The sequence below is a fragment of the Lipomyces doorenjongii genome, assembly GCF_038497915.1.
Source record: "Lipomyces doorenjongii strain NRRL Y-27504 unplaced genomic scaffold V1508scaffold_25, whole genome shotgun sequence".
Lineage (NCBI taxonomy): Eukaryota > Fungi > Ascomycota > Lipomycetes > Lipomycetales > Lipomycetaceae > Lipomyces > Lipomyces doorenjongii.
Genome location: NW_027118092.1, coordinates 95,239 through 119,968, shown reverse-complemented (window position 1 = coordinate 119,968; position 24,730 = coordinate 95,239). Strand labels below are relative to the sequence as shown.

General features: G+C 48.9%; 9 protein-coding genes across 9 annotated transcripts; 6 read left to right on the top strand and 3 right to left on the bottom strand.

Moving 5' to 3' along the window:
• Positions 1-212: 212 nt before the first annotated feature.
• Positions 213-1,420, top strand: V1508DRAFT_404386 (uncharacterized protein; the record flags this gene model as incomplete). The annotated part of the gene is made up of 5 exons (XM_066938622.1): positions 213-251; positions 308-439; positions 497-620; positions 677-771; positions 830-1,420. 5 exons carry the CDS (start codon positions 213-215, stop codon positions 1,418-1,420), a joined length of 981 nt encoding a protein of 326 aa, XP_066795764.1.
• V1508DRAFT_417642 (something about silencing, SAS, complex subunit 4-domain-containing protein) lies at positions 1,387-2,998 on the bottom strand. Its single transcript, XM_066940374.1, has 2 exons — positions 2,426-2,998; positions 1,387-2,371 (listed from the first exon to the last, which is right to left on the bottom strand). Exons 1-2 carry the CDS (start codon positions 2,754-2,756, stop codon positions 1,533-1,535), a joined length of 1,170 nt encoding a protein of 389 aa, XP_066795763.1. The 5' UTR covers positions 2,757-2,998; the 3' UTR covers positions 1,387-1,532.
• Positions 2,979-7,322, top strand: V1508DRAFT_386544 (uncharacterized protein). Its single transcript, XM_066937816.1, has 9 exons — positions 2,979-3,144; positions 3,206-3,257; positions 3,308-3,380; positions 3,441-3,704; positions 3,760-3,902; positions 3,951-6,062; positions 6,112-6,363; positions 6,417-6,868; positions 6,921-7,322. The coding sequence occupies exons 1-9, from the start codon at positions 3,107-3,109 to the stop codon at positions 7,219-7,221; spliced, it is 3,687 nt and encodes a 1,228-aa protein (XP_066795762.1). The 5' UTR covers positions 2,979-3,106; the 3' UTR covers positions 7,222-7,322.
• A 937-nt stretch (positions 7,323-8,259) lies between these two features.
• V1508DRAFT_397556 (uncharacterized protein) lies at positions 8,260-9,568 on the top strand (the record flags this gene model as incomplete). Its single annotated transcript, XM_066938159.1, has 3 exons — positions 8,260-8,293; positions 8,357-8,487; positions 8,540-9,568. The coding sequence occupies 3 exons, from the start codon at positions 8,260-8,262 to the stop codon at positions 9,566-9,568; spliced, it is 1,194 nt and encodes a 397-aa protein (XP_066795761.1).
• Positions 9,569-9,797: 229 nt separating this feature from the next.
• On the top strand, positions 9,798-12,163 carry V1508DRAFT_370777 (heat shock protein 70 family). The gene is made up of 4 exons (XM_066937473.1): positions 9,798-9,974; positions 10,039-10,058; positions 10,122-10,283; positions 10,337-12,163. Exons 1-4 carry the CDS (start codon positions 9,936-9,938, stop codon positions 11,961-11,963), a joined length of 1,848 nt encoding a protein of 615 aa, XP_066795760.1. The 5' UTR covers positions 9,798-9,935; the 3' UTR covers positions 11,964-12,163.
• Positions 12,032-14,503, bottom strand: V1508DRAFT_455856 (FAD binding domain-containing protein). The gene is made up of 3 exons (XM_066942631.1): positions 14,458-14,503; positions 14,309-14,399; positions 12,032-14,249 (listed from the first exon to the last, which is right to left on the bottom strand). The coding sequence occupies exons 1-3, from the start codon at positions 14,467-14,469 to the stop codon at positions 12,448-12,450; spliced, it is 1,905 nt and encodes a 634-aa protein (XP_066795759.1). The 5' UTR covers positions 14,470-14,503; the 3' UTR covers positions 12,032-12,447.
• Positions 14,504-16,415: 1,912 nt separating this feature from the next.
• Positions 16,416-18,394, top strand: V1508DRAFT_129494 (putative TOS1-like glycosyl hydrolase-domain-containing protein). Its single transcript, XM_066935954.1, has one exon. It carries the CDS (start codon positions 16,560-16,562, stop codon positions 18,075-18,077), a length of 1,518 nt encoding a protein of 505 aa, XP_066795758.1. The 5' UTR covers positions 16,416-16,559; the 3' UTR covers positions 18,078-18,394.
• Positions 18,395-18,900: 506 nt separating this feature from the next.
• On the top strand, positions 18,901-19,197 carry V1508DRAFT_397552 (uncharacterized protein; the record flags this gene model as incomplete). Its single annotated transcript, XM_066938158.1, has 1 exon — positions 18,901-19,197. The coding sequence occupies one exon, from the start codon at positions 18,901-18,903 to the stop codon at positions 19,195-19,197; it is 297 nt and encodes a 98-aa protein (XP_066795757.1).
• Positions 19,198-19,298: 101 nt separating this feature from the next.
• On the bottom strand, positions 19,299-23,231 carry V1508DRAFT_447544 (fungal-specific transcription factor domain-containing protein). The gene is made up of 3 exons (XM_066942450.1): positions 21,567-23,231; positions 21,208-21,519; positions 19,299-21,158 (listed from the first exon to the last, which is right to left on the bottom strand). Exons 1-3 carry the CDS (start codon positions 23,013-23,015, stop codon positions 19,467-19,469), a joined length of 3,453 nt encoding a protein of 1,150 aa, XP_066795756.1. The 5' UTR covers positions 23,016-23,231; the 3' UTR covers positions 19,299-19,466.
• Between the last annotated feature and the right edge of the window lie 1,499 nt (positions 23,232-24,730).

The window sequence follows — 24,730 nt, the reverse complement described above, 5'->3', positions numbered from 1 at the left end:
TTGACTGCACAAATTCATTTATTTACATCATCTAACTCTGTTACTGAGTCCACATTAGCTTCGTTAGTTGGGACAATATCGTTGTCGTTAATTCAATCAGTGTCAATTAGTAAGTTTCTATTTAAGACCGTCACATTACCTCGTCCCCTCTCTTTCGAATATTCTTCGAACCGCTAACGACCTTGGGTCTAGCAGCATTAGTAAGGTAGACAATGTTTTGGAACAGCAACCAGTTCAATATCGACGGGAAGGTATTAGCAAGTATTTAATAATAATTTAGATTATGTAGTGGGCTTAGGCAATGCAGCTTGTTTTAATCACTGGTGCCTCACAGGGCCTGGGCCTCGCATTGGCTAAGGCAGCCTTCTCAAGGGGCGCTGATGTTATAATTATTGCCAGAAGGGAAGCCATTTTGCAGGCGGCGGTTGCGGATATTGAGGTACCTTGACTATTGAGTGGTATCTGCTACTCGAGTTCGAGCTAAAAGTCTGTATAGAAATTTCGGTTATCAACTACACAGACTGTGTCCTACATTGCGGCCGATATATCAATAGCCTCAGAGGCAGAGCGAGTTATAGCCGAGACAGGCCGAGCCCCTGATGTACTGATGTGCTGTGCTGGTATGTGTGGCATATCCCAACAGACACCATCAGATTTATTAAATATATTTTTATAGGCAGCTCGATTCCAAAGCTTTTCATTGAGCTCACTACGGACGAACTCACATCGGGAGTTGCGAGTAATTACTTCACGGCGCTATACATGGCCCACGTACGGATATGAAACAATTTTCTTCCTTGTCTGGAGGTTCTAACTGTAATTCATATAGGCTGGACTCAAGGCCATGGCTAAATCTCCTGTTCCTTCTTACTCCAGACACATAATTTTGTTCTCATCCGTTGCCCACTTCTACTCGTTTATAGGATATAGTCAATATGCTCCAGTCAAGTCGGCCCTGCGGTCACTGGGCGACTGTCTACGACATGAGTGCATACCTTACAATGTCAAAGTCGATGTCATATTTGCTGGAAACTTCTTCTCGGAGGGTTATACGATAGAGAATTTGACAAAGCCAGAAATAACAAAGAAGATTGAGGGCCCATCGAAGCCTATCACCGCAGATGAGTGTGCTAAAAAGATTATACGGCAGCTCGACAACGGCTATCAGATGATAACTACGGATTTTATTGGTCTCGTGCTATCTTCTATGATGCTCAGTGGCTCGCCTCGAATTAATTATTTGGCGCAGACGTCCCTTGCAATCGTTTTGGCAATATTCGCTCCTGTGTGGGAGTGGCTGGTTATTAAGGATATTCGAAAGTTTTACGAAGACCGTTCCACGGCTGCGTCCGAAGCTGTACCTTTATCGGCTAAAGACGGCAATGATGACGATACAAATTACCATGGAGAGGAAAGTTGAGAATTAGTTCCAATTCAACGTTGGAAATACAAATGATTATGCTCTTTCTACCTCGCAACTTCTGAACCAGTACCTATGCAATGCCCTAATAAATATTACACTTCCAACAATTTTAACCCAAATTATTCTCTGATTGTCGCAACTTCTCGCGATTCTCGACCCATTCTAACGGTATATGAAACTGCCTATACCGAATGCGAGGTAAAGGGTATCCAAACGCTGATTTTGCATTTGCAGTTGACTTATACTTACTATTTAAGACTGAACTCGGATTTAGCTGCTCAGAATCTAACTTTCTTCGCGCTTTCGCTTCGGAACGCGTTATCATGGTTTCTTTTCCTTGCTGGTTTCTACCGACTCTCTTGTGCGCTCGTCCGTTTCCTACTTTGCGAATTATACCATGCAACATTTTTAATTCCTTTTTCCTTTCTTCCAGTCGCAGTCGCATTGACGACATCAACTCGTCTTCGTCACCATTGAGACTTCTGATCTTCTTTTCACGCTCCTTCCAACTCTCAAATTTCGCTAGTACGTTTACAAGCTCATGAATCAATTTGTCGCGTTTGGTGATTAGCTCATGTACACACTTGGGATCCGCAACAGGCGTCATGGATACAACTGCCTTCACCCAGTCACGGCCCTTTAACCTATCTAATTGGCGTTCAAACCGTAATTTCTCATACATGACTTTATCGCGTTCAAAATTCTGATAATGACGTTCCTCTCGTTCTCGTCTTCTATGCTGTCCCACGAACATAGAATCGCATAGCGGATCTGATCTTGATCGGATCTTTAGAGGAGTGTCGTACAGCTGTACCTTGGATTCTGCAGAGATAGGATTCACGATTGATGAGACTGGGAATGGCGATAGTCTGCGCTCAGGAGTAAGTTCCTGAGTTGTTGCGAACAGGTCATCCGTTATCTGTAGCTCCTCATCGTAGTCGACTACTGCTATTACGATGCTGTTAGCATGATGCACAACTACGCTCAGTCATGATATCGTACGTGAAATATCCAAATTCTCAAACCATAGAAGGTCCTCCTCATCACATTCTACGGCGTGAGTGGCACCATTAATACCTGACCGCAGGCGACTTCGTTCAGACCGTAATTGGCGCTTAGTATCTTCCACTTTGGCCGTCGAGAGAGATGGCTTGTCCTCCGATGGTACCCGATCAGGCGCAACCCCGGCCTCCTCTACAGGCCCTAATTTTGAGGGCTTGTCATTCTTATTATTATTCTCTTTTGTCTTCTGATCCTGCTGCGATGAGATTGAGTTTGGTGATGGCGAAGAAGATCCCAATATATAAGTTACTGTCGTCTCGATGGAAAGCATTGGGAAGTTGTAGTCGCCCAAGAGCCTTTGAATATAAATTAGGCTAATTTCACGAGATGGTATATCATTAGACGCAAATTGATATTTGACTCATTATTACGTTGAACCGTGATTGCGTGGTGTATTGTTGTTGATAGATCGAAGTAGTTTGGCGCAGGCCAATTACTGAAGATCACCAACGACTGAAATCAAATTGACAATGTAGAAAATGAGTGCGCCCCACACAACCCATACTCCACCATACTCTAGCGCCTGATGTTCGCAGCACATATCGCCTGAAGTCCATTTCAAGTTTCTAGAGAGAATTATAGCTCTATTACTGGCCATCATGGTGACAAGGTCAAGAGAAAATGCCTGAAGCGACCAGACTCAACCGTGGCTTCCACATATAAGTGCCCATTTTATTAGAAATATTCGTGCCTGCATTATAATTGACACTTTTTATATACTGGCCACCAAAAGGTGACTCTCGATGTCGATTTCGCCACTCGGACGATTATTGTAAGTGATTTTAACTAATTGTAGGGGATGACTGGTGGCTAATCGAGTAGGGATCTTCTGAGATTACCGTCCTACCCACCGATCCTACTTTAAGGTCAATTCACCTGGATTTTCGGCAAGCTAGTATGTCCTTGTCGTCAAGCATATTAGGCCAGAGAATTGTTGGTTAATACTGTAATTTAGAAGTAACGGGGGCATTCGTAAGCGGCAAGGCAGCATTATGGGATTACGAGGACTTCTGGTCAACAACGTCGTCTTCGCCATTCAAGGAGTCAGCGAGGACGATATACCAATACAATCAATTTGAAGACAAACTAGCACCTGTCATTCATGAGAATCTGAGTGGAGAATTAGTTGTTCATTTTCCTAGAGGGGTCAAGGTGCAACCACAGGATCCGTTCACCACAGCGTTGAGTTTTGGGACCTCGCCATCCTTATCGCGACATGGTTAGTTAATAAGAGTGCGATATGACCTGGAATGAGTAGTTGCTGATGGCAGTAGAATCACCTGAGATTGCAGCAGCGACGCCATCGTTGGCACGTACCGATCTCTATAACGCGTTTGTTCCAATAACAGTTCGAGTAGAATTCCGACTTACGGAACCAACAATGGGTCTGACTTTTATAGAAAAAAATTCGGAACATGTGCGTATTTTGGAAGTCATTGGTTTCCATGGTCTAACTGTAGTAAAGCGGTACGAGCATGCCTATACTTTCTCGAACCCTTACGGGATATCGACTTCCAGCTGGCTCCCATGTGTCGACGGGCTATGGGAAAGATGCTCATGGGAATTCGAAATTACAGTACCGAAAACAATAGGAGATATTAAGGGGGCGCAAGCCGATGGTGTTGTGCATGACAAGGACGAGGAAGATTCTGAACGGGACATAGTCGTGGTGTGCATCGGCGATCTACAGCAGGAAGCTACCAACGCGTTCGATCATTCCAAAAAGACAGTGACCTTTGTGCTTACGTCGCCAGTTGCAGCCCAGCATGTCGGATTTGCAGTTGGTCCTTTTGTTCAGACTAATTTATCAGAACTGAAAGAGTCTGATGAAGACGAAGGGCATCATTCGTCTTCTGCCATGGAGGTGTACGCGTATGCGCTACCTGGTCGACAAGATGAAGTTGTGAACACTTGCATGTTTATGCACAAGGCTATGGAGTTCTTCGTGCGCGAGTACAGCTCTTATCCCTTTGGGTCATTTTCATTATGCTTTGTAGAAAATGCTCTAGACGATATGGAGCCATGCTCTGGTCTGGCTATTGTAAGTGACAGACATTTATTTCCGGGAGACATTATCGATCAGATTTATCCAGTAACAAAATACCTCACAACCCTTCTTGCCTCTCAGTGGTCTAGCGTTAATATTGTGCCAAAGAACTGGAACAGTTTATGGGTCACAATCGGAATCTGCAGGTATATTACAGGGATGTTTCTTCGCAGGTTGATGGGAAACAATGAACACCGGTTTCGTTTGAAAAAAGATGCTGAGAGGATATGCGATTTGGACATTGGACGGCCACCGATTGGTCATCCGGACCTGGAATTTCCTATAGATAAATCCACGTTGGACTTCGTTGGACTTAAAGCGTCGGTAATTCTACACATATTGGACCGTCGACTGACGAAAAGCGGTGGATCATTTGGATTGACTCGTGTCATTCCGAAAATTTTCTGGCAAGCAATGTCAGGCGATTTGACGAACGGCTGCCTCAGCACATCTCATTTTCAGAGACTGTGCGAGAAGGTAAGTCATGCGAAATTGGATTCATTTTTCCAGGAGTGGGTGTTTGGTAGTGGATACCCTATTTTTCGTATTACACAGCGGTTCAACAAGAAGAAAATGTTTATTGAAATGGGCATTCGTCAGGTTCAGAATGTTGAAATGCCGAAAACCGGGGAGTTACGAGAGGAGAGTTTTGTGAAGGATGCGAAGAAATATTTGCATGGCGAAAGCTTGGAGTCGACAGTCCGTCCTATATTCACAGGTCCAATGACTATCCGGATTCACGAGGCTGACGGGACGCCATACGAGCACGTCGTTAATATCAAGGATTCGTTCACCAAGCTGGATATTCAGTATAACACGAAGTACAAGCGACTGAAACGCCACCTTCGAAGTCGTGATAAGCCGAGCGCTAACGTTGTTGTAGCCTCGGCAACATCATCCGGAGAGCCGATAGACGATGGCGAGTTGGATGGTGTGCTCCTACACTCGTTAGGTGATGTCCTTTCGACCGATAATGACATGGAAGAATGGCGGTTGACAGAGTGGACGAAGGAGGAGGAGGACCAGATGACTAATGAGGCGTTTGAATGGTTGCGGGTGGATTCTGATTTCGAATGGATTTGCATGATATATATTAACCAGCCGGATTATATGTACGCCTCGCAACTGCAGCAAGATCGTGATGTCGTGGCACAATATGAATGTATACGGTACTTTGCCGACGCCAAACCATCACCAATATATTCGACAATACTTGTACGGACTTTAATGGATCGTCGGTATTATTACGGTATTCGAACAGAGGCGGCTCTAACGTTGGCCAAATACGCAATACCGGACCTGGACTGGATCGGACGCTACCATCTACTGAAAGCATTTCAGGTGATGTTTTGTTTTCCGGACTCGTTGATCCCGCAGACCAACGATTTTTCTGACTTTTCTACGTATTTCTTGCAAAATGCGATTCCGCTTGCATTGTCTGATGTTAAGGATGGGACTGGACAGACCCCGCTACCGATTAAAGAGTTTTTGCTAGATTTATTACGATATAACGAAAATTCTAATAATACGGTATGGTTCATGTTGTTTCTAGCGAACATTTGGTGCTGACTGATTGCAGTTTTCGGATTGCTATTACCTAGGGACGTTGATGACTGCTATTTCTAACGCGATATCGAAGCCGCCTGAGCAGACGCCGCAATTTAATTTTGACTTTACTTTTGATGTTAACGGCAAAGGTGCTAATGGCGTGAATGATAAGTCGGCTGAGGCTAGGTTTGTCGAAAAAGCTATAGTGGAGATTGAGCGATGTCAGCGAATAGATCAGTGGATGCCTAGTTATCAGAATGTCGTCTCTACGATCGCTATTTCGGTATGCAGTATGCAGATTGGAGATTGAGCAAGTTAGTGCCTAACGGGACGCAGATTAAAGAGAAACTAAGCCAACTTGGCACGATTAATCCGTCTGTGACAGATGTACTTCATTACACGCATGCTGGTCTTTTTGATACACTTCGTCTTACCGCGTTTTCCGCTATTTTGAGTATCCCAAACTTGTATACCGCGCCAGAAAATACGAGGACCTTGCGATATGTTTTCAAAACAATTCTCACTGATCATTCATATCATGTCCGGTTATGCTTGATCAAGCTACTGGGTCGATCTCTCGGCAAGATTAGTATGCACAAATATGGCGGATCTGGTAAATTGGGTGGTGGGGTCGGGACGTTTTTGATTGTGGAAGAATCTGGCATAGAGATTGCGGAATCGAGGAAGGATGAGTACCGGCGATCAAACGTGGAGGGGTGTATTGATATTGTGAAGGAACAATTCTCGGAGGTGGATATTTTGAAGGCGGGGTTCTGGGAGTTGTTGACGTGAGTGGACTTGGGCGCGGTAGCGAAATATGCAGGCTAATATATGTCATAGGTCTCCCGCTCTTGGTGTTTTAGAGAAGAGAATGGTGCTTGACATTTGCGGGATTATCTACGACGTTCGTCCGACGAGGCTAGTCAAGCTACGAATTCCAGATCAAACGGAAATAATCGCGAAGAATCTTGGGCATGGCAAGATCAAGATTTATAGAGCAGACAAACCGCGGCCGCTAGCACGATTAGCACCCATTACTGACCTTCCGCGTTCGTCTGGCGCGGGGATTGATATGGAATCAATGACGGTTACGCTCCCATTGCCTCAGAATAGGATTAAACTCAACATTAAGATTAAATAGATTATATATGTATTTTACTTGTATGTTATATGGTTGCAGAATGTATATTACGGGACGATATTTTGTAGCGTATGACTGACTCTGAAATTGCAATTATTTCCATCTCCTTTGTGTTCGATTTGTCTATTTCAAATCATTGGATCCAACTTCCCATGGAAGGAGGCTAACTCACAAAGGCCCTAACCCGCAGATGTGTGACAATTCTGGTCGCCGTTTAGTTTCCGTCAGGAATGCTTTTGGCTGTTGTGTATTACTCCGACTCATCATATTGATAATAAGATTGTGCGTTACTACATGATACTTGTTACTCGTCAACTCCTCGTAAGTGGTGAAATTGGAGCGAAGTGGGAACCGCTGGCGTGATGCGATTCGATTTTGATTTGTAAGAAACGAGTTTGCGCCTCGAGAAGCCGCAGCAAAGAATGACACCGCCACACAAGAGAATTGGTATCATTCAATCAGTCACGACATTTGCCTGCACAATTGCCTAATTAGGAATGGATGTCGGCCGAAAGGCAAGCTGTAATGGTGATTCCAGTCCGCCTTTCCGTCAATGGCCAAATCTGCAGTACCAGCCAGATTCTCCTACACAGCAACCTATATTTCATGCACTGAAAGTCTAGAGTCTTCATACAATGTGCACAAAATGCTTATCAATAATTTATTTAGCGCTAACTAAATCAATAACATCATCACTGACGCCATTATGCATTATGATGGGTACGAAGCTCGATGGCATTTTTGATATTATCCCTAATTTTTTGCGTAATTTAATGCCGAGCATGCACGCTTACTTCATCACTCCTACCTGAAGCTTCTACGCTATAGAATATACATATATATATACCTACGAGCTCTGCTGCTGTGGTTGCAGTCTGTGCGGCAAATTTCGGACACGATCGCAGTCACGTTTCCTTATCGTTGTGCTCTGTTTATTGGGCCTATCTCCGAAGCTCTCCGAAGAATATTCTCACAGCTCTCTGACGGTCACTCTAAACTTTTCGCCTAACTACAACACTCAATTCGTTATTGCCACACATGTCCGAGCCTGTCGTTGTCAAGGCCGCCGCCGGTAAATTTTTTTAATTGCCTCAATTGCTACGATATCTCCTCGGAATTTACTAACAGTTACCAGGGGTGCCATACTACACTCCCGCACAGGAGCCGGCAGCAGGAGCCTTACTTTCGGTTCCCGATGGTATTCCTGTTCCAAAGGCCTTCACTCCCGTCACTATCCGCGGAGTGACCTTCCAGAACAGAATCTGGGTCAGTTATATTTATTCGTGCAGATATGTCGCCAGCCACTAATACGCTACAGGTTTCGCCTATGTGCCAATACTCCTATGAGGACGGTTTCGTAACCGACTGGACTCTTGTTGCAATTGGTTCCTACGCAGTCCGTGGTGCGTCGCTCGCCATTATCGAGGCCACAGCCGTCGCACCCTACTCAGGTATCACCGGCTACGACGCCGGTCTGTGGAAAGACGAGCACATTGCTCCTTTCAAGCGCATCACCGACTTTGTCCATTCGCAGGGCCAGAAGGTTGGTATTCAACTCGCTCACGCCGGCCGTAAGGGCTCTTGTCTCGCGCCGTGGTCGCCCGGTAACTACGCCCACGATGGTCCCGAGAGAGGATACGAGGACAAGATTGTTGCGCCATCGCCAGGAAAGTTCGACGATGACTATGTCGAGCCGCAACAGGTCACTGTCTCGCAGATCGAGTTTTTGATCGACTGCTGGAAACAGGCCGCAATTCGTGCAGTCAAGGCCGGCTTCGACGTTATCGAGATTCACGGTGCTCATGGCTACCTTATCAACGAGTTTCTATCGCCCAAAACCAACAAGCGCACTGACGAGTACGGTGGCTCGTTCGAGGGCCGCATCAGGTTTGCGACCGAGGTCGTCAAGGCCGTCAAAGCTGTCATTCCTGAGAACGTACTGCTCTTCTTCCGAATCTCTGCATCCGACAGATTAGAGTACAAGAACGAGGGCTGGACAGTCGAAGATACAGTCAAGTTCTCCAAGGTCATCTCCGAGCTAGGAGTCGATCTCCTCGATGTCTCCTCTGGCGGAAATTCTCCAGACGCAAAAATCGAGTACGGGCCCGCGTTCCAGGCACCGTTCGCGTACCCGGTCAAGAAGGCCCTGCCCAACTTCGGCGTTGCGCCTGTCGGAGCGCTTCACAAGCCTGAAGTTATTGAGCAGGTTCTCTCCGAGGGCGTCGACGCCGTGTTTATCGGCAGACCATTTTCGCATAATCCGAGCTTCGTGTTGGATCTCGCGAAGCAGTACGGAGTTAAAGTGCAGTGGCCTACCCAGATCGGCTACACAACCTCTCACATGTAAATTGTTGAATGTACATATATATTAGATAGAGTTTAGAAATTAAACACCTACATTCTGATCGCATAATAAATAATGATATATAAAAACAGGTTATTATGATACATATCGTGGTGGTCTTTGTTGTCGGCGGTCGTCGTCAAAAATTACAGTTCAGGCACCGGGTGGCGGTCGGGGTAAGGGTACTCGACAGGTAGCCTCACCTAAATTTTTTTTCCCAGCGACGCGGACAAGCGCAAGTCCGCACCCAAAATTTTTTTCCTCGTCCCTCCTACTTCCCAATTCCATATTAACTTACACATAAGGATTCTGCAACGTTAGGACCTTTATTGTAGTCTTTATTTGTTTATTTGTACAGAGTTCAGACAAAATGTCTACTGAGGAAGTTTTCCCGGGTGCGATCGGTATCGTATGTAATCGATATCTATGCTATATAGTTAATATTTTATGGACATGTACTGACTCGGTAATAGGATCTTGGAACCACGTACTCGTAAGTCATTCTAGCAATCAACAATGTGTGCGATTGCCTCAAATCAGAGACTAATATCGATAGTTGCGTTGCCACGTACGACTCGGCTGTGGAGATTATTGCCAACGAGCAGGGAAACCGTGTCACTCCTTCCTTTGTTGCCTTCACTGACAAGGAACGTTTGATTGGCGATGCCGCTAAGAATCAGGCAGCTTTGAACCCCAGGAACACTGTCTTCGATGCTAAGTGAGTTTTCCCGGAGCCGAATAGAGAAGACTGTCGCTAATATTCGAATACAGGCGTCTTATTGGCCGAAGATTCGATGACCCAAGTGTCCAGAAGGACGCAAAGACCTGGCCATTCGCTGTCATTTCTGATCCGTCTGGGCAGCCCTTGATCGAGGTTGATTACCTTGGCGAGAGGAAGACTTTCTCTCCCCAGGAGATCAGCTCCATGGTTTTGGTCAAGATGAAGGAGATTGCTGAGGCTAAACTTGGCAAGAAGGTCGAGAAGGCTGTCATTACTGTCCCTGCCTACTTCAACGACTCGCAGCGTCAGGCTACAAAGGATGCTGGTGCGATTGCCGGCTTGAACGTTTTGCGTATCATCAACGAGCCTACCGCAGCGGCTATTGCCTACGGTCTCGGTGCTGGCAAGACCAAGAAGGAGAAGTATGTTTTGATTTTCGATCTTGGTGGCGGTACTTTCGATGTCTCGCTTTTGAAGATCGAGGGCGGTGTTTTCACAGTCAAGGCTACTGCTGGTGACACTCACTTGGGTGGCCAGGATTTCGACACGAACTTGTTGGAGCACTTTAAGACAGAGTTCAAGCGCAAGACCAAGCACGACATTAGCGATGACGCTCGTGCACTTCGACGTCTGCGCTCTGCTTGTGAGCGCGCCAAGCGTACGCTCTCGTCCGTCACACAGACCACCGTCGAGATTGACTCGCTCTTCCAAGGCGAAGACTTCAACACCAACATCACCCGTGCTCGTTTTGAGGACTTGAACGCTGCTCTGTTTAAGAGCACGCTCTCACCGGTCGAGCAGGTTCTCAAGGACGCCAAGGTCGAGAAGTCGGCTGTTGACGAGGTTGTCTTGGTCGGCGGCTCGACCCGTATCCCCAAGATCCAAAAGATGCTGTCTGATTTCTTCGACGGCAAGCAGCTCGAGAAGTCGATCAATCCCGACGAGGCCGTCGCGTACGGTGCAGCCGTCCAGGGTGCCATTCTCACCAACCAGGCGGTCGGCGAGGAAACTGAGGATCTTCTTTTGCTCGACGTTGTCCCGCTTTCGCTCGGTGTCGCGATGGAGGGAAACATCTTCGCACCCGTTGTACCGCGCAACACTACCGTCCCCACTCTCAAGCGCCGGACTTTCACCACGATCGAGGACCACCAGACAACTGTCCAGTTCCCGGTCTACCAGGGTGAGCGTGTGAATTGCTCTGAGAACACTCTCCTGGGTGAGTTCGACTTGAAGGGCATTCCACCCATGAGAGCTGGCGAGCCTGTCCTCGAGGCCATCTTCGAAGTCGACGCAAACGGTATCCTGAAGGTCACCGCCGTTGAGAAATCCACGGGCCGATCGGCAAACATTACGATCTCGAACTCTGTCGGCAAGTTGTCGTCGCAAGACATTGAGAAGATGATCTCGGAGGCAGAGAAGTTCAAGTCCCAGGACGAGGCTTTCTCCAAGAAATTCGAGCAGAAGCAGCAATTGGAGAGCTACATCTCATCCGTCGAGTCGACAATCACCGACCCGGCTATCTCACTCAAGCTTAAGCGCGGCGCGAAGGACAGGATCGAGAACGCGTTGTCGGACGCGATGGCGGCGTTGGAGATCGAAGACGCTTCTGCTGATGATTTGAGAAAGGCTGAGCTTATGCTCAAGCGTGTCGTCACCCGGTCGATGTCCACGCGTTAGATAGACTTTTGCGGTTTCTTTTTCTTAATTGATTATTTTGTTGTTTCTAATGTTAAGATTTTTGGATGGTGATGGGATGGGTGTAGTATAAAAGTTGTCATTTATGAGTATGTACACAAAAGACGTTTATCTTCTGGCGTTTCCTTCGTTAATGTACGCTATTCATCGTATGCGCCTTTTAATCACAAAGCAAAACAATCAAAAAACACAAGAAAATATTTCAGCCAATGAAGGCATTGTACGACACGAAGGATCTTGATGCGGTAGGCCTTACTTCATTGTTTGTATCGACTCGACCTTGTGAAATACTCACTGTAATTCGTACGATGGAATATGTACAAGTCGACTACATGCTTACTTCGTCGTCTTCATCGCTAAATGTGCGCGGTAATGCGCATGTGTTTCATTTACCTGCAGCGCGCAAGTTTTATTGGACCGAAACAAACACAGAGTGACAACAACGAAACAGATATATATATACACATCACAACTCAAGGGCCGGATTCGTGCCCTTAACACGTCCAATAACCGACTCGGGTGCATACTTGGGAATGACCCGATCCTCATGTAGCATCTCAAACTCCGTAGTGGCATCTCTGCCAGCAAAATTCACAATCGCGTTCACACCACCGGGATGGTCTTCGAGGAAATTAGTGACGTCCATGACTAGGTTTTTGACAATGACCCAGCAGTCTGTCTTCTTGTTGTGTTGGGAGACCTCCTCTGGTGTGAATTCTTTTGTCGGAATGGAGAATCCTTTCGGACCAGACTTTTTCTCGGCAGATTCGGGTTTGGCGGAGGTGGCGGCGATGGCGGCAGATGGCGATGAGGAAGCCGACGCGTACGGGACGAATTCACGGTTTGCAGCAGGGGAAGAAGAATTACTGTCCCAGTTGACAACGACCTGTCCGGGGTTGGAAGGGTCGATGTGGAGAGAAATCATGCCAAGACGCTTGCTGGCAGACGAGGCGCCACCTTTGAGGAGTTTCTGGAACAAGTACTGCGATGCAGAGTCACCGGCCACGCGTCCGTAGACGACACATCCCAGAAGCGAGGATCCACCGAGTCTGTTTGCACCATGGACGCCGCCGGCGAGCTCGCCGCATGCGTATAGGCCGTCAAATGGTTTCTTCGATTGAGCGTGCAAAACCTGAGCTTTATCCGTAATTTCGACGCCGCCCATAGTGAAATGCAAGACAGGCGTAACGAGCGCGACGTGGAAGTTGTCGTCGTTGATGTCCAAGGGGAGATTGGTGAAATACTTCTTTCCGTACGGGTCTTTCTTCTTGCCTGCACCGATTGCGTTGTAGTCATCAAATACTTTTTTCAGCTTGTCTTCGCTGCAACCGATTTCCCTGGCTAATTCGCGGCCAGTCATTTTCCGCATGAGACCGCGACCAGAATAGTGCTTTGTGTGGAAATCGAGGACGTCAGACGCCTTCCCGTTGAGCACAAGTCTGATCGGCGCCTTCGTCTTGAAAATCTCGCCTGAAACGTAATCTCTGTGTCCAAGCTCGTCGCAGAATCTGTCGCCGGTAGCGTTGAGCAACAGACCGCCTTCACCGCGCAAAGCCTCCGCTGCAAGAAACTTCCACCTGTTATCCGGGTCTTTCGGGTCCACGAGGCCAGTAGGATGGACCTGGACCTTTTCAAGATCGATGCCGTGGCCGCCAGCTTGCATGATCATTTTCTGGCCGTCGCCTGTGGCGTGAGTGCCGTTTGTTGTCGCGAGACCGTACACGTCCGGTCGGTATTTCTTCAAGAGCGACGAGTCGGTGAAGTCAGCAGCGTAGCCACCGGTCGCGAGCACGACCGGACCGTACAGCTGCATTATCTCGCCATTCTCGTTCTCGTACTCTACGCCAAGAACTTTAAGTTCGTCGGATGGGTCCTGGATCAGCTTCGTCACGCGCGCTTTCTTCAAAATCTGAACGCGGTCAGGGATTGCCTCGGCGTAGTCTTCGAGTTTCTCCATGAGCGCATACGTGATGGCCATACCGGGAAACTTTGCATCATGGCCACGGTGGGTGCGGGGCTGAGAGTGTCCGCCCAGTCTGGACACGAGGGTCAGATCAAGCTTGAAAACGTCCTGGAGCCACTCGACGGCTGCTGCGGAATTGTATGTCAACACCCGGATGAGTTCGGGGCGGGCGAGGTCCCGCGCGGAGCGGAGAGTGTCATCGTAGAATTGCTGGACAGAGTCTTGAATCTTGAGGTCGATTTGTGTGCGTGTGAGCGCACCGTTAATGCCAGACGTCGCTTTCGTGGAGTTGCCGCCAAAAAAGCCTGCAATTAGATTAGTATTATTGCGCGTGCAACCCATTTAAACACGAAAAATCACGAACCCTGCTTGTCGAGGACTACGACATTGGCACCGTTGATGAGGAGCTGGTGCGCCGCGGACAAGCCGGAAAGGCCACCGCCGACGACAATAACCTGATCTGCAGTTAGCATGATGACGCGGAGTATATTACTGAACCAGATCTAAGCTTACATGGTCGGTCATTTTTGCGCAGAGGGAACGAGGAAATAAAAGTGATGATGAAGAGTGGGAGTCGGATCAGGTCATATAACGATCCGCACCATGGCAGTCACGTGAAAACGGCATTATTGTGGGTGCGATGGGTTGGGATACATCTGCGTGTAGATGTTGAGGCTTCTGTACGACTAGAACCAAAACAGAACGGCAAGCAAGGCGAGCGAGCGTAGTGCGGGGAAAGCACAACGTCACGTTGCTGCTCGCGGCCAAACGGCTGCACCATACATAACTTGCACTGTGGAGAAGGGTTCGGCCGATTACTGAGCCGATGTTCCTTCGCCCCGCTGCCATGTGAACGGGCCGATGAACGAGTGCTCTCTGCTGCTGCCTGCCTGGCTGGTTATGGGATCCGCGTCATTAACGCTGAGTTAACTACTATACTTAAGTTACTTGCGATGTATTTATTATTGCGCTAACTGTAGCAAACTTGTGTGGACGCGACAAGGTACTACCTATACCGCAACAAACGTAAATTCGGGCACGACCGCAACTGGCACCAAATCGTTCGAATTAAAGACAGCTAATGAGCTACGATGACACGCAACCAACTTATAACTGGAACCATGGAGAATAAGCGTACTTCATGGATGTGCGGTATCAGACTGTACTATGATGATTAAACAGTATCTATATTGATTGCCTAACGACAGAATTCGACATGGCCCAAAAAAACGCCACATCTATATCGGTAGGGAATATTAATCAGTTATGACGATCTGAGCATCGCCGCAGTGGAGTCCATAACACTTCCGAAGGCGGCGATGACCTTTCGGGAACATGCAGAAGCGACGATACCAGCGGAAATTGCAAGACAGTAATCGGTGCCAGTACAGGTACTAAGTCAGTAATAGGATGTGGCGCGAGGCTTTGTAGTAGTGGGGCGGGTGGTCTGTGACAAGAGAGAAATAAATTTGTAATTTCAGATGCGTGAGGGCGGAAACGGAAACTATCTCATTTCGACGAGGCAGCCGGTGATACAAGTAGAACAAACGGGATGGGAATGACTGCCAGATGGGCATTAGCTTTCTTTGACGTAATACAGACAGGTTAGCACATTACCACATATCGTCTGTCTTCGACTCTGTGGATGCTGTTGACGACAGAAATTATTCACACGACGGTTGAAGACCAGACAAACGAGATGAGGTGGACCCTGCATCTGTCAAATTACCCGACCAAGTGGTGTGACCTGTGACTTGTGACTTGTGATGTGGCCGACTTCGGCCGCACAAATGTCATTCGAGGGGAAACACAGGAGTCGCCAATAATGCAGCTTGTCGCTCGCAACAAGGCCACCTTTGTACTGCTCATACACAACACAAAGAACAGCGCGGATAATTTAATATATTATATTCTTGTCGCAAAGTTTCTGTCATGAATCGATTGTTTTATACTGTAATTGTTACAAAATTTGACACTAATTAGAGTTTGCCATAAAATTACCGCTCCGTGTCCACGAAATGACCCTAATTTCCCTGCTGGCATTGCGTCGACTTGACTCACAGAGTGTCAATCTTGATGTATGAGTTTGTCGCAGATCCATCTGACGTATTCTGCTTTCTTCTTTGACGATGTAATGCTCTAAGTAAGCTGCTCTGACGACGCGAATTGCGTGTATTTGCCCAGCCACCGCGAGGAGACTGACGACTGAAGTGGGATGGCCAGCCATTCGGTGATTATTTATTTGGTCGGGGAATGCAGTGTTGAGGCGTGGCGGGTGATTGCCTTGTTCTGACCAATACAATGTCTGTATAGCGAAACTCTGTACCTGTTTGTGCCTTGGGTGCCCAGCCACGCGCAACGCATTCTTCACTAACCCAGGCCCAAGTTTGGGACTCTGCAAACGCACGCGGGTTCGTGCACACGCGACACGCGAACTCGTCCAAAACAATAAAACCCCTTGCTCCCTGCCCCCCTCCCTTCGCCATTTCTAACCCACTTCTACCTGTGCACCTGTCGCTCTTTTTTGTCCGGTCGCCGCATCCTAACGCTCTTTTCTTGTTCTTCTTGTTCTTCTTCGTAGTAGTCGCCGTCTCAACAGTCCTGTGTATTTAAGCATGCTCATATCGACTCTCGCTCTCACAGTCGCCCTCGGGGGTTCGCTCGCCGCGGCCTCGTCCTGCTCGGAAATCAGTGGTAATTACTACTGCAACGCCGTCACCGCAGTAGCCTACGAAAATGTCGGCTTCTCGGGCTCGTACGACGAAGTCACCTCAATGGACGATTGCACCTGCTCAACCTCCTCGACCTCCTTCTCTGGCAGTCTTGCGCCCATGAACGAGGATATCTCGCTCCACTTCCGCGGCCCCATGCAAATCAAACAGGTAGCCGTCTATTCCGCAGGCTCCCAGTCCGCGACAGCAAAGATTAAGAAGCGCGACGGCCACCACGTCCATGAAAAGCGAAATGAACACAGCAAACGTGAATCGCACTTGCACGACCAACAACACGCTGTTCGCCGCGAGAAGCGCGCGCTCGACATCGTGACCGAGATTGTGACGGTCTATGAGACAGTTTACGAAAATCCAGACGGGATCGCCACATCGACAGCCTTGCCGTCGTCTCCAGACTCTGTTGTCTACAGCTCCCCGTCTGACACCCAGGCCATGACCTCCACTGTCGCCGTTGTAGACAATCATGTCGACCAGTCCACGGCCACGTACCAAACTCAGTGGGACCAGACTTCCAACGTTCCATCGCAGTTGTGGATCGATACCGCTGCGGCGTCGTCAACCACCACGTTCGTGGTTTCTACTACCACTGCGTCCTCATCGTCGTCCGCAGAGTCGTCTAGCTCGTCGACATCATCTTCAGCGGCACCTACATCTACTTCTTCGACCTCGTCCTGGTCCCGGTTCGCGTACTACAATTCCGCACAAGGGGTCTCGAATGGTCTGACGTTCCTCAACAATCTCGGCGGCACCAATGGCTCTGGCACCTGGTCGTCCTGCTGGGGCAGCTCGCTCTCGTACTGCAACACCGACGGCGTCACCGCCGCTTCCGACGCCCAGGTCCTTGGCGACGTCTCCTTGCCATCCAATGCAGAGGTCATCATATTCACCGACACTCCTTGCACCAGTTCCAGCTGTGGCTACTACCGTGACGGTATCCCCGCCTTTGAAGGCTTCACCGGAGACACGAAGCTCTTCCTCCTCGAATTCAGCATGCCGTCCGACACCAGCTCCGATGCCTCATACAACATCGACATGCCTGCCGTCTGGTTCCTGAACGGCAAGATCCCCCGGACACAGCAATACGGCTCCTGCTCATGCTGGAACTCCGGCTGCGGCGAATTCGATGCGTTCGAGGTTCTCTCAACTGGGTCCCAGTACCTCACAACGACCTTGCACACATGGCAAGGTACCGACAATACCTACGGGGGTGGCGGTACGTCGGACTACTTCACTCGCCCGACTGACACGACAATGAAGGCCGCGATCCTGTTCGACGGCAATTCACAGTCAATCTACCTCCTCGAGCTCGACTCCTCAACCGACTTTGGTGACTCCATCTCAGCGGACTCGATCGCGCAGTGGCTCTCTGCCTCTGACACCGTGATCTCTATCCCCTCATAGATCTTGTCTCTCTTTGGATTTGGTTTGGTCATGATTCGCTACGAGTTCGTGAATATTGTTCGGGGTTTGGGTGTTCCATTGTAAATTGTATGTGAATTTGTGTATTATACTGGTTAATACCATTTAGATGTACATTAAGTGTAGTTAAACGTGATTGCTTATCGAAAAAAGTTGCTAATATTTTGTATCCACGTTGGTATAGTTTGGGCGCGTTTTGAATAGATAATTTTATGTTGTATAAAATTTTGGTATTACTCCTGGGCAACGCTTTGCAGTTAGGCAAGTAGATTGCTTATCTGCGCGCTGCGTGGGAAGATTTTTCGATCATGGTCTTTGGAACAGACACCCAATGTTGAAAGGAATTCATACACAGGCTTCGGTAGTCATTATTCTCACTAAACCTCAGTGTCATTGTAAATACGCTGATATAGTTGCATGGGCGGAACCTCTCGAGCGATGGTAAGGAGTTGATAGTGACGTTATGATGGAGACGTGGGTGATTGCTCGAGGGGTTATCGACGTTGGAAAGCTTGGCAGAATAACTTTGGCTCAGATTAAATAGCATGTCTCGAGATGTTGATGAATATAATGAATGGCATGTAACGTTTAGTATATAAAACAATTTTGATTTGAAAATGGCCTGATGTAGAGTTAGCTGACGTCACATTGTTATTGTTTCTCTGCTGCTCGGGCATGTCCCTCGACCCGGCAGCATTCAAATACCCACATCTTCGCCCACTTCATTCCATCTCAATTGCCTTCACTGCATCCTCACACATCACCGCACCACAATCGTGAATCATCACATCATCAAGCAAACAAAATGCATTTCTCAAAGCCGCTCCTCATCCTCGCCCTCGGGGCGCCCCTCATCGCCGCGCAGAGTGATCCAGTCAACATCACCTTCCCCATCGCCGCAGAGGTCGAGGCAGTCAACCTCACCTTCCCCAACGCGACGGCACCCAGTATGTCAAACACAACCTTCACAAACACGACGTCAAATGCCACGTCACCGTTTGCACCCGAAGCCGCCGCTAACCACGCGGCGGCGACTACTGCGCAGAGTGTCGCGTGGCTCAGTGTTTTGGTTGGGGGCCTTTGTGTTTTCGCTTTCTTCTGATCTGACTGCCTGTGCCTGTGCTATACCACAGACTGACTTGCTGAGAGGATTAAATCTTTTGGAAGAGCGACTGAAATGGGGAATGCTGAATGAATGCTCTACTGCTTAATACTATAACTTTGTCGATACTTGATTCTTAATATTATTAGTACCAGTTTTCTATCTTAATCCCTTCCCGCTGACTACCAGACAAACCCAAGCAATGCAACGCCGGCCGTCCAAAAAATTGTCTTCACAAATACATAATCATGTCACTAGTAATCGTACACTCAGTAATACAAATCACCAAAATCACCGGGCCACCGGAACAGCGCCGCGTTCCCGATGCCAACTCCCATTTCCGCGTTCATATCCTGCAGACTCGGATGGTGCTGACTTCTCGCCGGCGACTCCTGCTGCGACTGTTGTTGCGTTTGCTGTTGCGGTGTCCTCGTCACAGATGACGTCGATAATGACCTCGAGAACGTCGGACTTGCCTGCACTGCCATCGGGCCGTGCATCCCCGGACTCGGGGCAGTACCGGCGGAGAATGTGCCCGGCGCGGGCACACTATTCCCGATCGTACTGCCGAGCGGCGGCCACATCTCCAGCTGCTGCTGAGTTGAATTCACACCGACCGTCTGCGTTTTCCAAATCTGCGAACCAGGTAACTGTCCCACCGACGCCGAGCCCAGCGTCCCCAGCGTCCCCTGAAGTCCCATGCCCATGCCCATGCCTCCCATGCCCGCGCCTACGCCCATCCCGATCCCGGACATGTTCAAGCCCATCGCCATACCGAGACCCTGTGCGGACTCAAATTGTGGGTGCGCGAAGCTGCCTGGTACACCACCACCCTCGCCTAAATCCTGCTGCTGTGTGCCTTGCTGGAGGATATCCCAGAGCTCGTCTTGCACGGGTGCTAGGTCCTCGAGAAGAGATTTCGGACGCGGCATGTCTGGCGGTGCTCGGAGATGTTTGTCCGAGCTGACGGATTTCTCCGGCGACCCGCTCGAGATGGGCGTCGTCGACATTAGCGGGGGTTGAGTGGTTTGAGTGGGTTGCGTCGAATCCGTCGGCTGGGTTACTTGGATTATCGAGGACAAGTTCATGTCGAAACGCATCGGCGTTGAAGCTGCCGTGGTTGTAGTTGTTGACGTCGACGATGTCGTCGGAAGGACCGCGTATGCTGGCTGGTATTGCGGCTGCTGCATAGCTGGTGCGGATGCTGTCGGGGAAGTTGTCGCGAGCGAAAAAGTCGTACCAGAAGTACTCTCTCTTCTCGACGGCGTGACACTCTTGTCTGGACTGAAATCACCAGATTCGATAGCAGAATTCAAATATGACTCGAACGAGTCCCGGAAATGTTTCGACGCCGGCCACCGCTCGGCGATAATGTAGAGGACCGTCGAACAAGCCCGTATGTCTGCCAAAAACTGCGTGTCGAGAATAGATTGGTCTTTCGTGTAGCAGTATATCATCGTTATGCCCGCCATGAACGACGCTTGCAGCGCGAGAAAGGAGTACGATACGGTGCGGAGGTACTGGTGCAACCGCTTGTAAATCTGGCATAGCTGTCCGGACGACCGTAGACATAGCTTGAATTCTTCCGTGTCGGACGCGAGCATCGGCAGCTTCGGCACGAAAAGAAGACGCATGTTTTGATGGTAGTTCAGCATGTAGTATTCCTCTGACACGTACAACCTAGGTGTCGGCGTCGAGCTCAACGGCAGAATCGTCTTACAGTTCAAAATAGACTGGCCCCAATCGTCAAGTTCTTTGCGCAACTGTTCAAATTTTTCGTCAGGTGGTAGTTCTTGCTTGTCGACTCGGTAAATCTTTTCCTGAATGTGTGATGCTATGCGTTTGATCTGCATGATGAATATCGCGGACGTCATCGACGTCACGTCGTTCATAGTACATGCCCCAATTGCTTTCTCGAGTTCCGTCTCGTTACGGACTTCTTCATCCACATTCGCCGGTAACTAGTTCGTCAGTACGCTTCACATCTTCCATCAATAATAATCAGCTTACATCAACATCGATATCTCTATCTGCGATACAGAATGGACGACCAAGCGTGACGGATACACTACGCTCCAACACATATAAACTCCAGAAAATCTTCTTCCGGCGTTGATCTTCCAGCGCGCTCTTGACGTTCAGTTTCCGATGGAAACCCGCCTCAACGCAGAGTCGCACGGTGAAGCCCGTCAAATGCCAGATTCCCGGACCGCTAGGTGAACGGAGCTGGAAAACGACTACTAGAAGTAGTTTTTCGATTATTTCGATCAGCGGCGAGTCGGATAGGATGTCGAGGTACCGCATCGCAGTGTGGTAGTGAATCTGTCAAAAATTAGTCTAAGCCTAACTGGGTGATCCAAGTAACATACGTCGGGGGGAATATATGCGTACGTGCCCGTCAGCTGCAGATATCGCGCGCCAATCGCATATATCATCTGTAGCTTGAACCACAGCGACTTTAATTCTCGCTCGTATTCGGGAGACTTTTTTTTAGAATCCATCTGCGCAGTAACACCCGCACTTGACACCGAAGACGCAGACGTGGACGTTGCCGGCGAGGACGATGACACAGTCGGACTTGGCTCTTGCTTGATATGCGACGCGGTACTTTCACTCTGTGGTTGATCTCCCGCAGCAGTTCCTGGAGGCTTAAAAGCTTTCAATTGCGGCGACGGTGCAGACTTGAGAGATGAAGCAAATGGACCAGATTGCGGTGGCTGCGACGGCCTCTGTTTGCACTGCTGATGATCAGCCAATATCGCCGCTGCCGCTGCAGGGTTCCGTGCCGTGATGATCGCCAACTCGCGCGCGATATCTTCCCGATGGCTGTTCCAGTTGAAAATGTCACCTTTGTAAATAAACGGATACCGCATATGAACACCGTTCAAGTACGCCTCGACCAGTCGCTGTGCCATGTACGGCGGTGGTAGGGACGACAGAAATGCCTGTGTGAGTTGCGACTCGAGTTGGACAACATTCTGCGTCGTCGCTGCCGCCATCGCTGAACCTATTAGCGGTTCAATCGGTGGCAATGATGTCACACTGTCGGGTGGTGCTTGGTGGGTATATTCGTGCGGAGGCGGTTGTACTGCGGGGAGCTGCGGCATGTCGGTCCGGATTGGTAAAGACTTCGGCAACGACCGGCCAAATATGGCGGCTTGTACGAGCTTCGTGAGAGGGAAGCCCGACGTTGATCCGAGATAATATGACGGTGGGGGATTTGGATATGTCATTGCAATCAAATCACGGCTCGCAGGCTGATCCGCAGACGAGGTCGATGTCTTGACATAGTTTATCGGCGGCAACGACGGCTGCTGCTGCTGTTGCTGATTCTGTGTCGACCGCGACTGCAATCGCGTCTCGTTTGGCGACGTCGGGGCCGATATAGGCGGTAGCGAATTACTCGGAGATTTCGACCTCTGGCCCTGCTTCTGTGGCGACAGTTGCTGCTCGACGACGGTGGTCTTATTCTGATTGGCAGCTCGTAGCGCATTCTCCAATTGCTGGACATGCTCCTCTAATTGGTGCACATAACTAGCCGGATACGCCTGTTCCTTCGACACGCACTCCACGCCGGCCTTCTTGCAATTCGTGCATTTGGGGAACGCATTGTCGCATCGTTGTTTCCGGACTTTGCACCTATTGCAGGCCGCGATGGATCTGATTCGCTTCTGCGGCGGTTCATCCAATGGCGGAGACTGGGAATCTAATTGCGACTTCAGCTGCGAGTTTTCGCTCGATGTCGGAGGCTGTAGACGCGGCAGCGCACTTTGGGCCGCAATGGGTGCCAATGAAGGCAAGTTGGACAGCGGATTCATGCTGCTGAATGCTGCCGGATGTCCACAGTGGCACCGACTAGCGGACAATGTGAGTTCGAAAATTGCGATCCGCGGACGAGTCGGCGAGTAGCAGACGGATGTGCTTCTCTTCAGACAGAGAATTCACCCACGAGACTTTCTGCAAGGCGAGCTCGAACCCGCGCAGGGACTTCTACTCAAAATTTTGTGAGCTGCGGAAGCCATGCTGTAAGCACACCATTCTTTTAGACATGCTCTTATTGTGGGATCTCTTGTTCTTCAAAACTATACTGCAATCTACCGTTGCATTATGCCCATTATAGAACCTCCGGATCACAACAGATCACAACAATGCCACCACGTTACCGGACTCTCTTATCTCGAGATAAGGAGATCCGTGGAAGTCCATAAACATCGGGGTTTATGCTATCATCAGGCATGTACATATCGATATTAAAGAGGCATTGAATGGCGATTAAGAATACATGGCGGGACTTGCCAGATGAGCCATTATATAGACGAGATGATCTCGGCGCTCCTGGATGGCTTGTGCGGGCCACATGGCCATGGTCAGATCGCGTCTCTTCAAACTGACTTGCCGTCGGACAATCCGACCTCAAGCCGCGCACCCCGAAGACAGAGTCAGCTTGCATCTCAATTTTTCCGTTTTCATTTGTCAGCATAGGGGCTTCCGGTATTCAACTTTAATATAATAAGCACAGGCTGACAGGCAAATTAACCTTTGAGCAAATTGCAAAAATATCATTGATTGGGGGTCGTTGGCGCAACCGGTTTCAGTGTGCAACCCAACATGCTTTAGTCGCGAAAGAACTCGTCGAAGCACTATCAATCATTGAGTCGCAAACAATCTTTCACAGTATATATCTTGTCCCTGGCACCAGATATCTGAATCTTGCTCATGCTGTCTTGCGTTCTAGGGATGTGATTTCAAGCTTGGCCGGCGAAGCGTATGGCGAATGTACGCTGCAAGGAATGTAGGGTTGATGCTACCGCGGCGGATGGTATTGAGATTCCGGAGCAACGGTTAAACAGTATGCTACGAATACGCGAAGCGCACCTACTCGGAAGACGTTGTCATATCTGCTGCCTAATTATCGTAGTTGTGGTGTTGTCACGGTATTGTGCAATGGAAACCAACCACAATATGGTCTAGCAGCTAAGCTGGTAAAATTTACGAGACTGAAGACTGAAGTTGGAGTTAACCAGCCATTCGCAGTCCTCAGGTTACAGGCATGGGACAAGAGCCGGGATTAGAAGAGCATACTCGCAAACTCATTTCATCTGCCAATCGTGAGTTAAATGCCGAACGAAAGACCTCTACAACGGCTCGGATCTGTCCTTGGAATATATAGTCAGAAGGCGTATGAATTTGCACCATGTCTCAGACTCGCAACTCCTCAATACTTGAAATACATGCAATACCTACGTCATGCGACAATCCGTATACAAAGTGTTATCCTGTTGTGGGCAGTCTAAGCTGATTATCTCACTATGGCGTTGGGAAGCTAAACACGAGCGCACGTATAAACCCTATCCCACCACGAGTACCAGAATTTTCCATTGACATTAACAGCTTCACAAGAGGTTCATTCCAATCGAGCAACATGAATTCGGTGTTCCGTGTATAATGTCGAGTAAGCAACCACATATTGATATGTATCTAGCATTTGACTCGGGCCGAGGTATAACATTCGATGCTAGAGCAGCCAGGCAAG

Excerpts from the sequence above, each read along its gene's own strand:
- V1508DRAFT_417642 (XM_066940374.1), bottom strand. The coding sequence starts at position 2,756 with ATGCTTTCCATCGAGACGACAGTAACTTATATATTGGGATCTTCTTCG. Across the intron at positions 2,372-2,425 it reads TGAGAATTTGGATATTTCAC|CAGTAGTCGACTACGATGAG; the intron begins GTACGATATCAT and ends GCATCGTAATAG.
- V1508DRAFT_386544 (XM_066937816.1), top strand. The coding sequence starts at position 3,107 with ATGCCTGAAGCGACCAGACTCAACCGTGGCTTCCACAT. Across the intron at positions 3,145-3,205 it reads CTCAACCGTGGCTTCCACAT|TGGCCACCAAAAGGTGACTC; the intron begins ATAAGTGCCCAT and ends CTTTTTATATAC. Across the intron at positions 3,903-3,950 it reads TAGAAAAAAATTCGGAACAT|CGGTACGAGCATGCCTATAC; the intron begins GTGCGTATTTTG and ends ACTGTAGTAAAG.
- V1508DRAFT_370777 (XM_066937473.1), top strand. The coding sequence starts at position 9,936 with ATGTCTACTGAGGAAGTTTTCCCGGGTGCGATCGGTATC. Across the intron at positions 9,975-10,038 it reads TCCCGGGTGCGATCGGTATC|GATCTTGGAACCACGTACTC; the intron begins GTATGTAATCGA and ends ACTCGGTAATAG. Across the intron at positions 10,059-10,121 it reads GATCTTGGAACCACGTACTC|TTGCGTTGCCACGTACGACT; the intron begins GTAAGTCATTCT and ends TAATATCGATAG.
- V1508DRAFT_455856 (XM_066942631.1), bottom strand. Across the intron at positions 14,250-14,308 it reads CGTAGTCCTCGACAAGCAGG|GCTTTTTTGGCGGCAACTCC; the intron begins GTTCGTGATTTT and ends ATCTAATTGCAG.
- V1508DRAFT_129494 (XM_066935954.1), top strand. The coding sequence starts at position 16,560 with ATGCTCATATCGACTCTCGCTCTCACAGTCGCCCTCGGGGGTTCGCTC.
- V1508DRAFT_447544 (XM_066942450.1), bottom strand. The coding sequence starts at position 23,015 with ATGAATCCGCTGTCCAACTTGCCTTCATTGGCACCCATTGCGGCCCAA. Across the intron at positions 21,520-21,566 it reads ACGCATATATTCCCCCCGAC|ATTCACTACCACACTGCGAT; the intron begins GTATGTTACTTG and ends AATTTTTGACAG. Across the intron at positions 21,159-21,207 it reads ATAGAGATATCGATGTTGAT|TTACCGGCGAATGTGGATGA; the intron begins GTAAGCTGATTA and ends CTGACGAACTAG.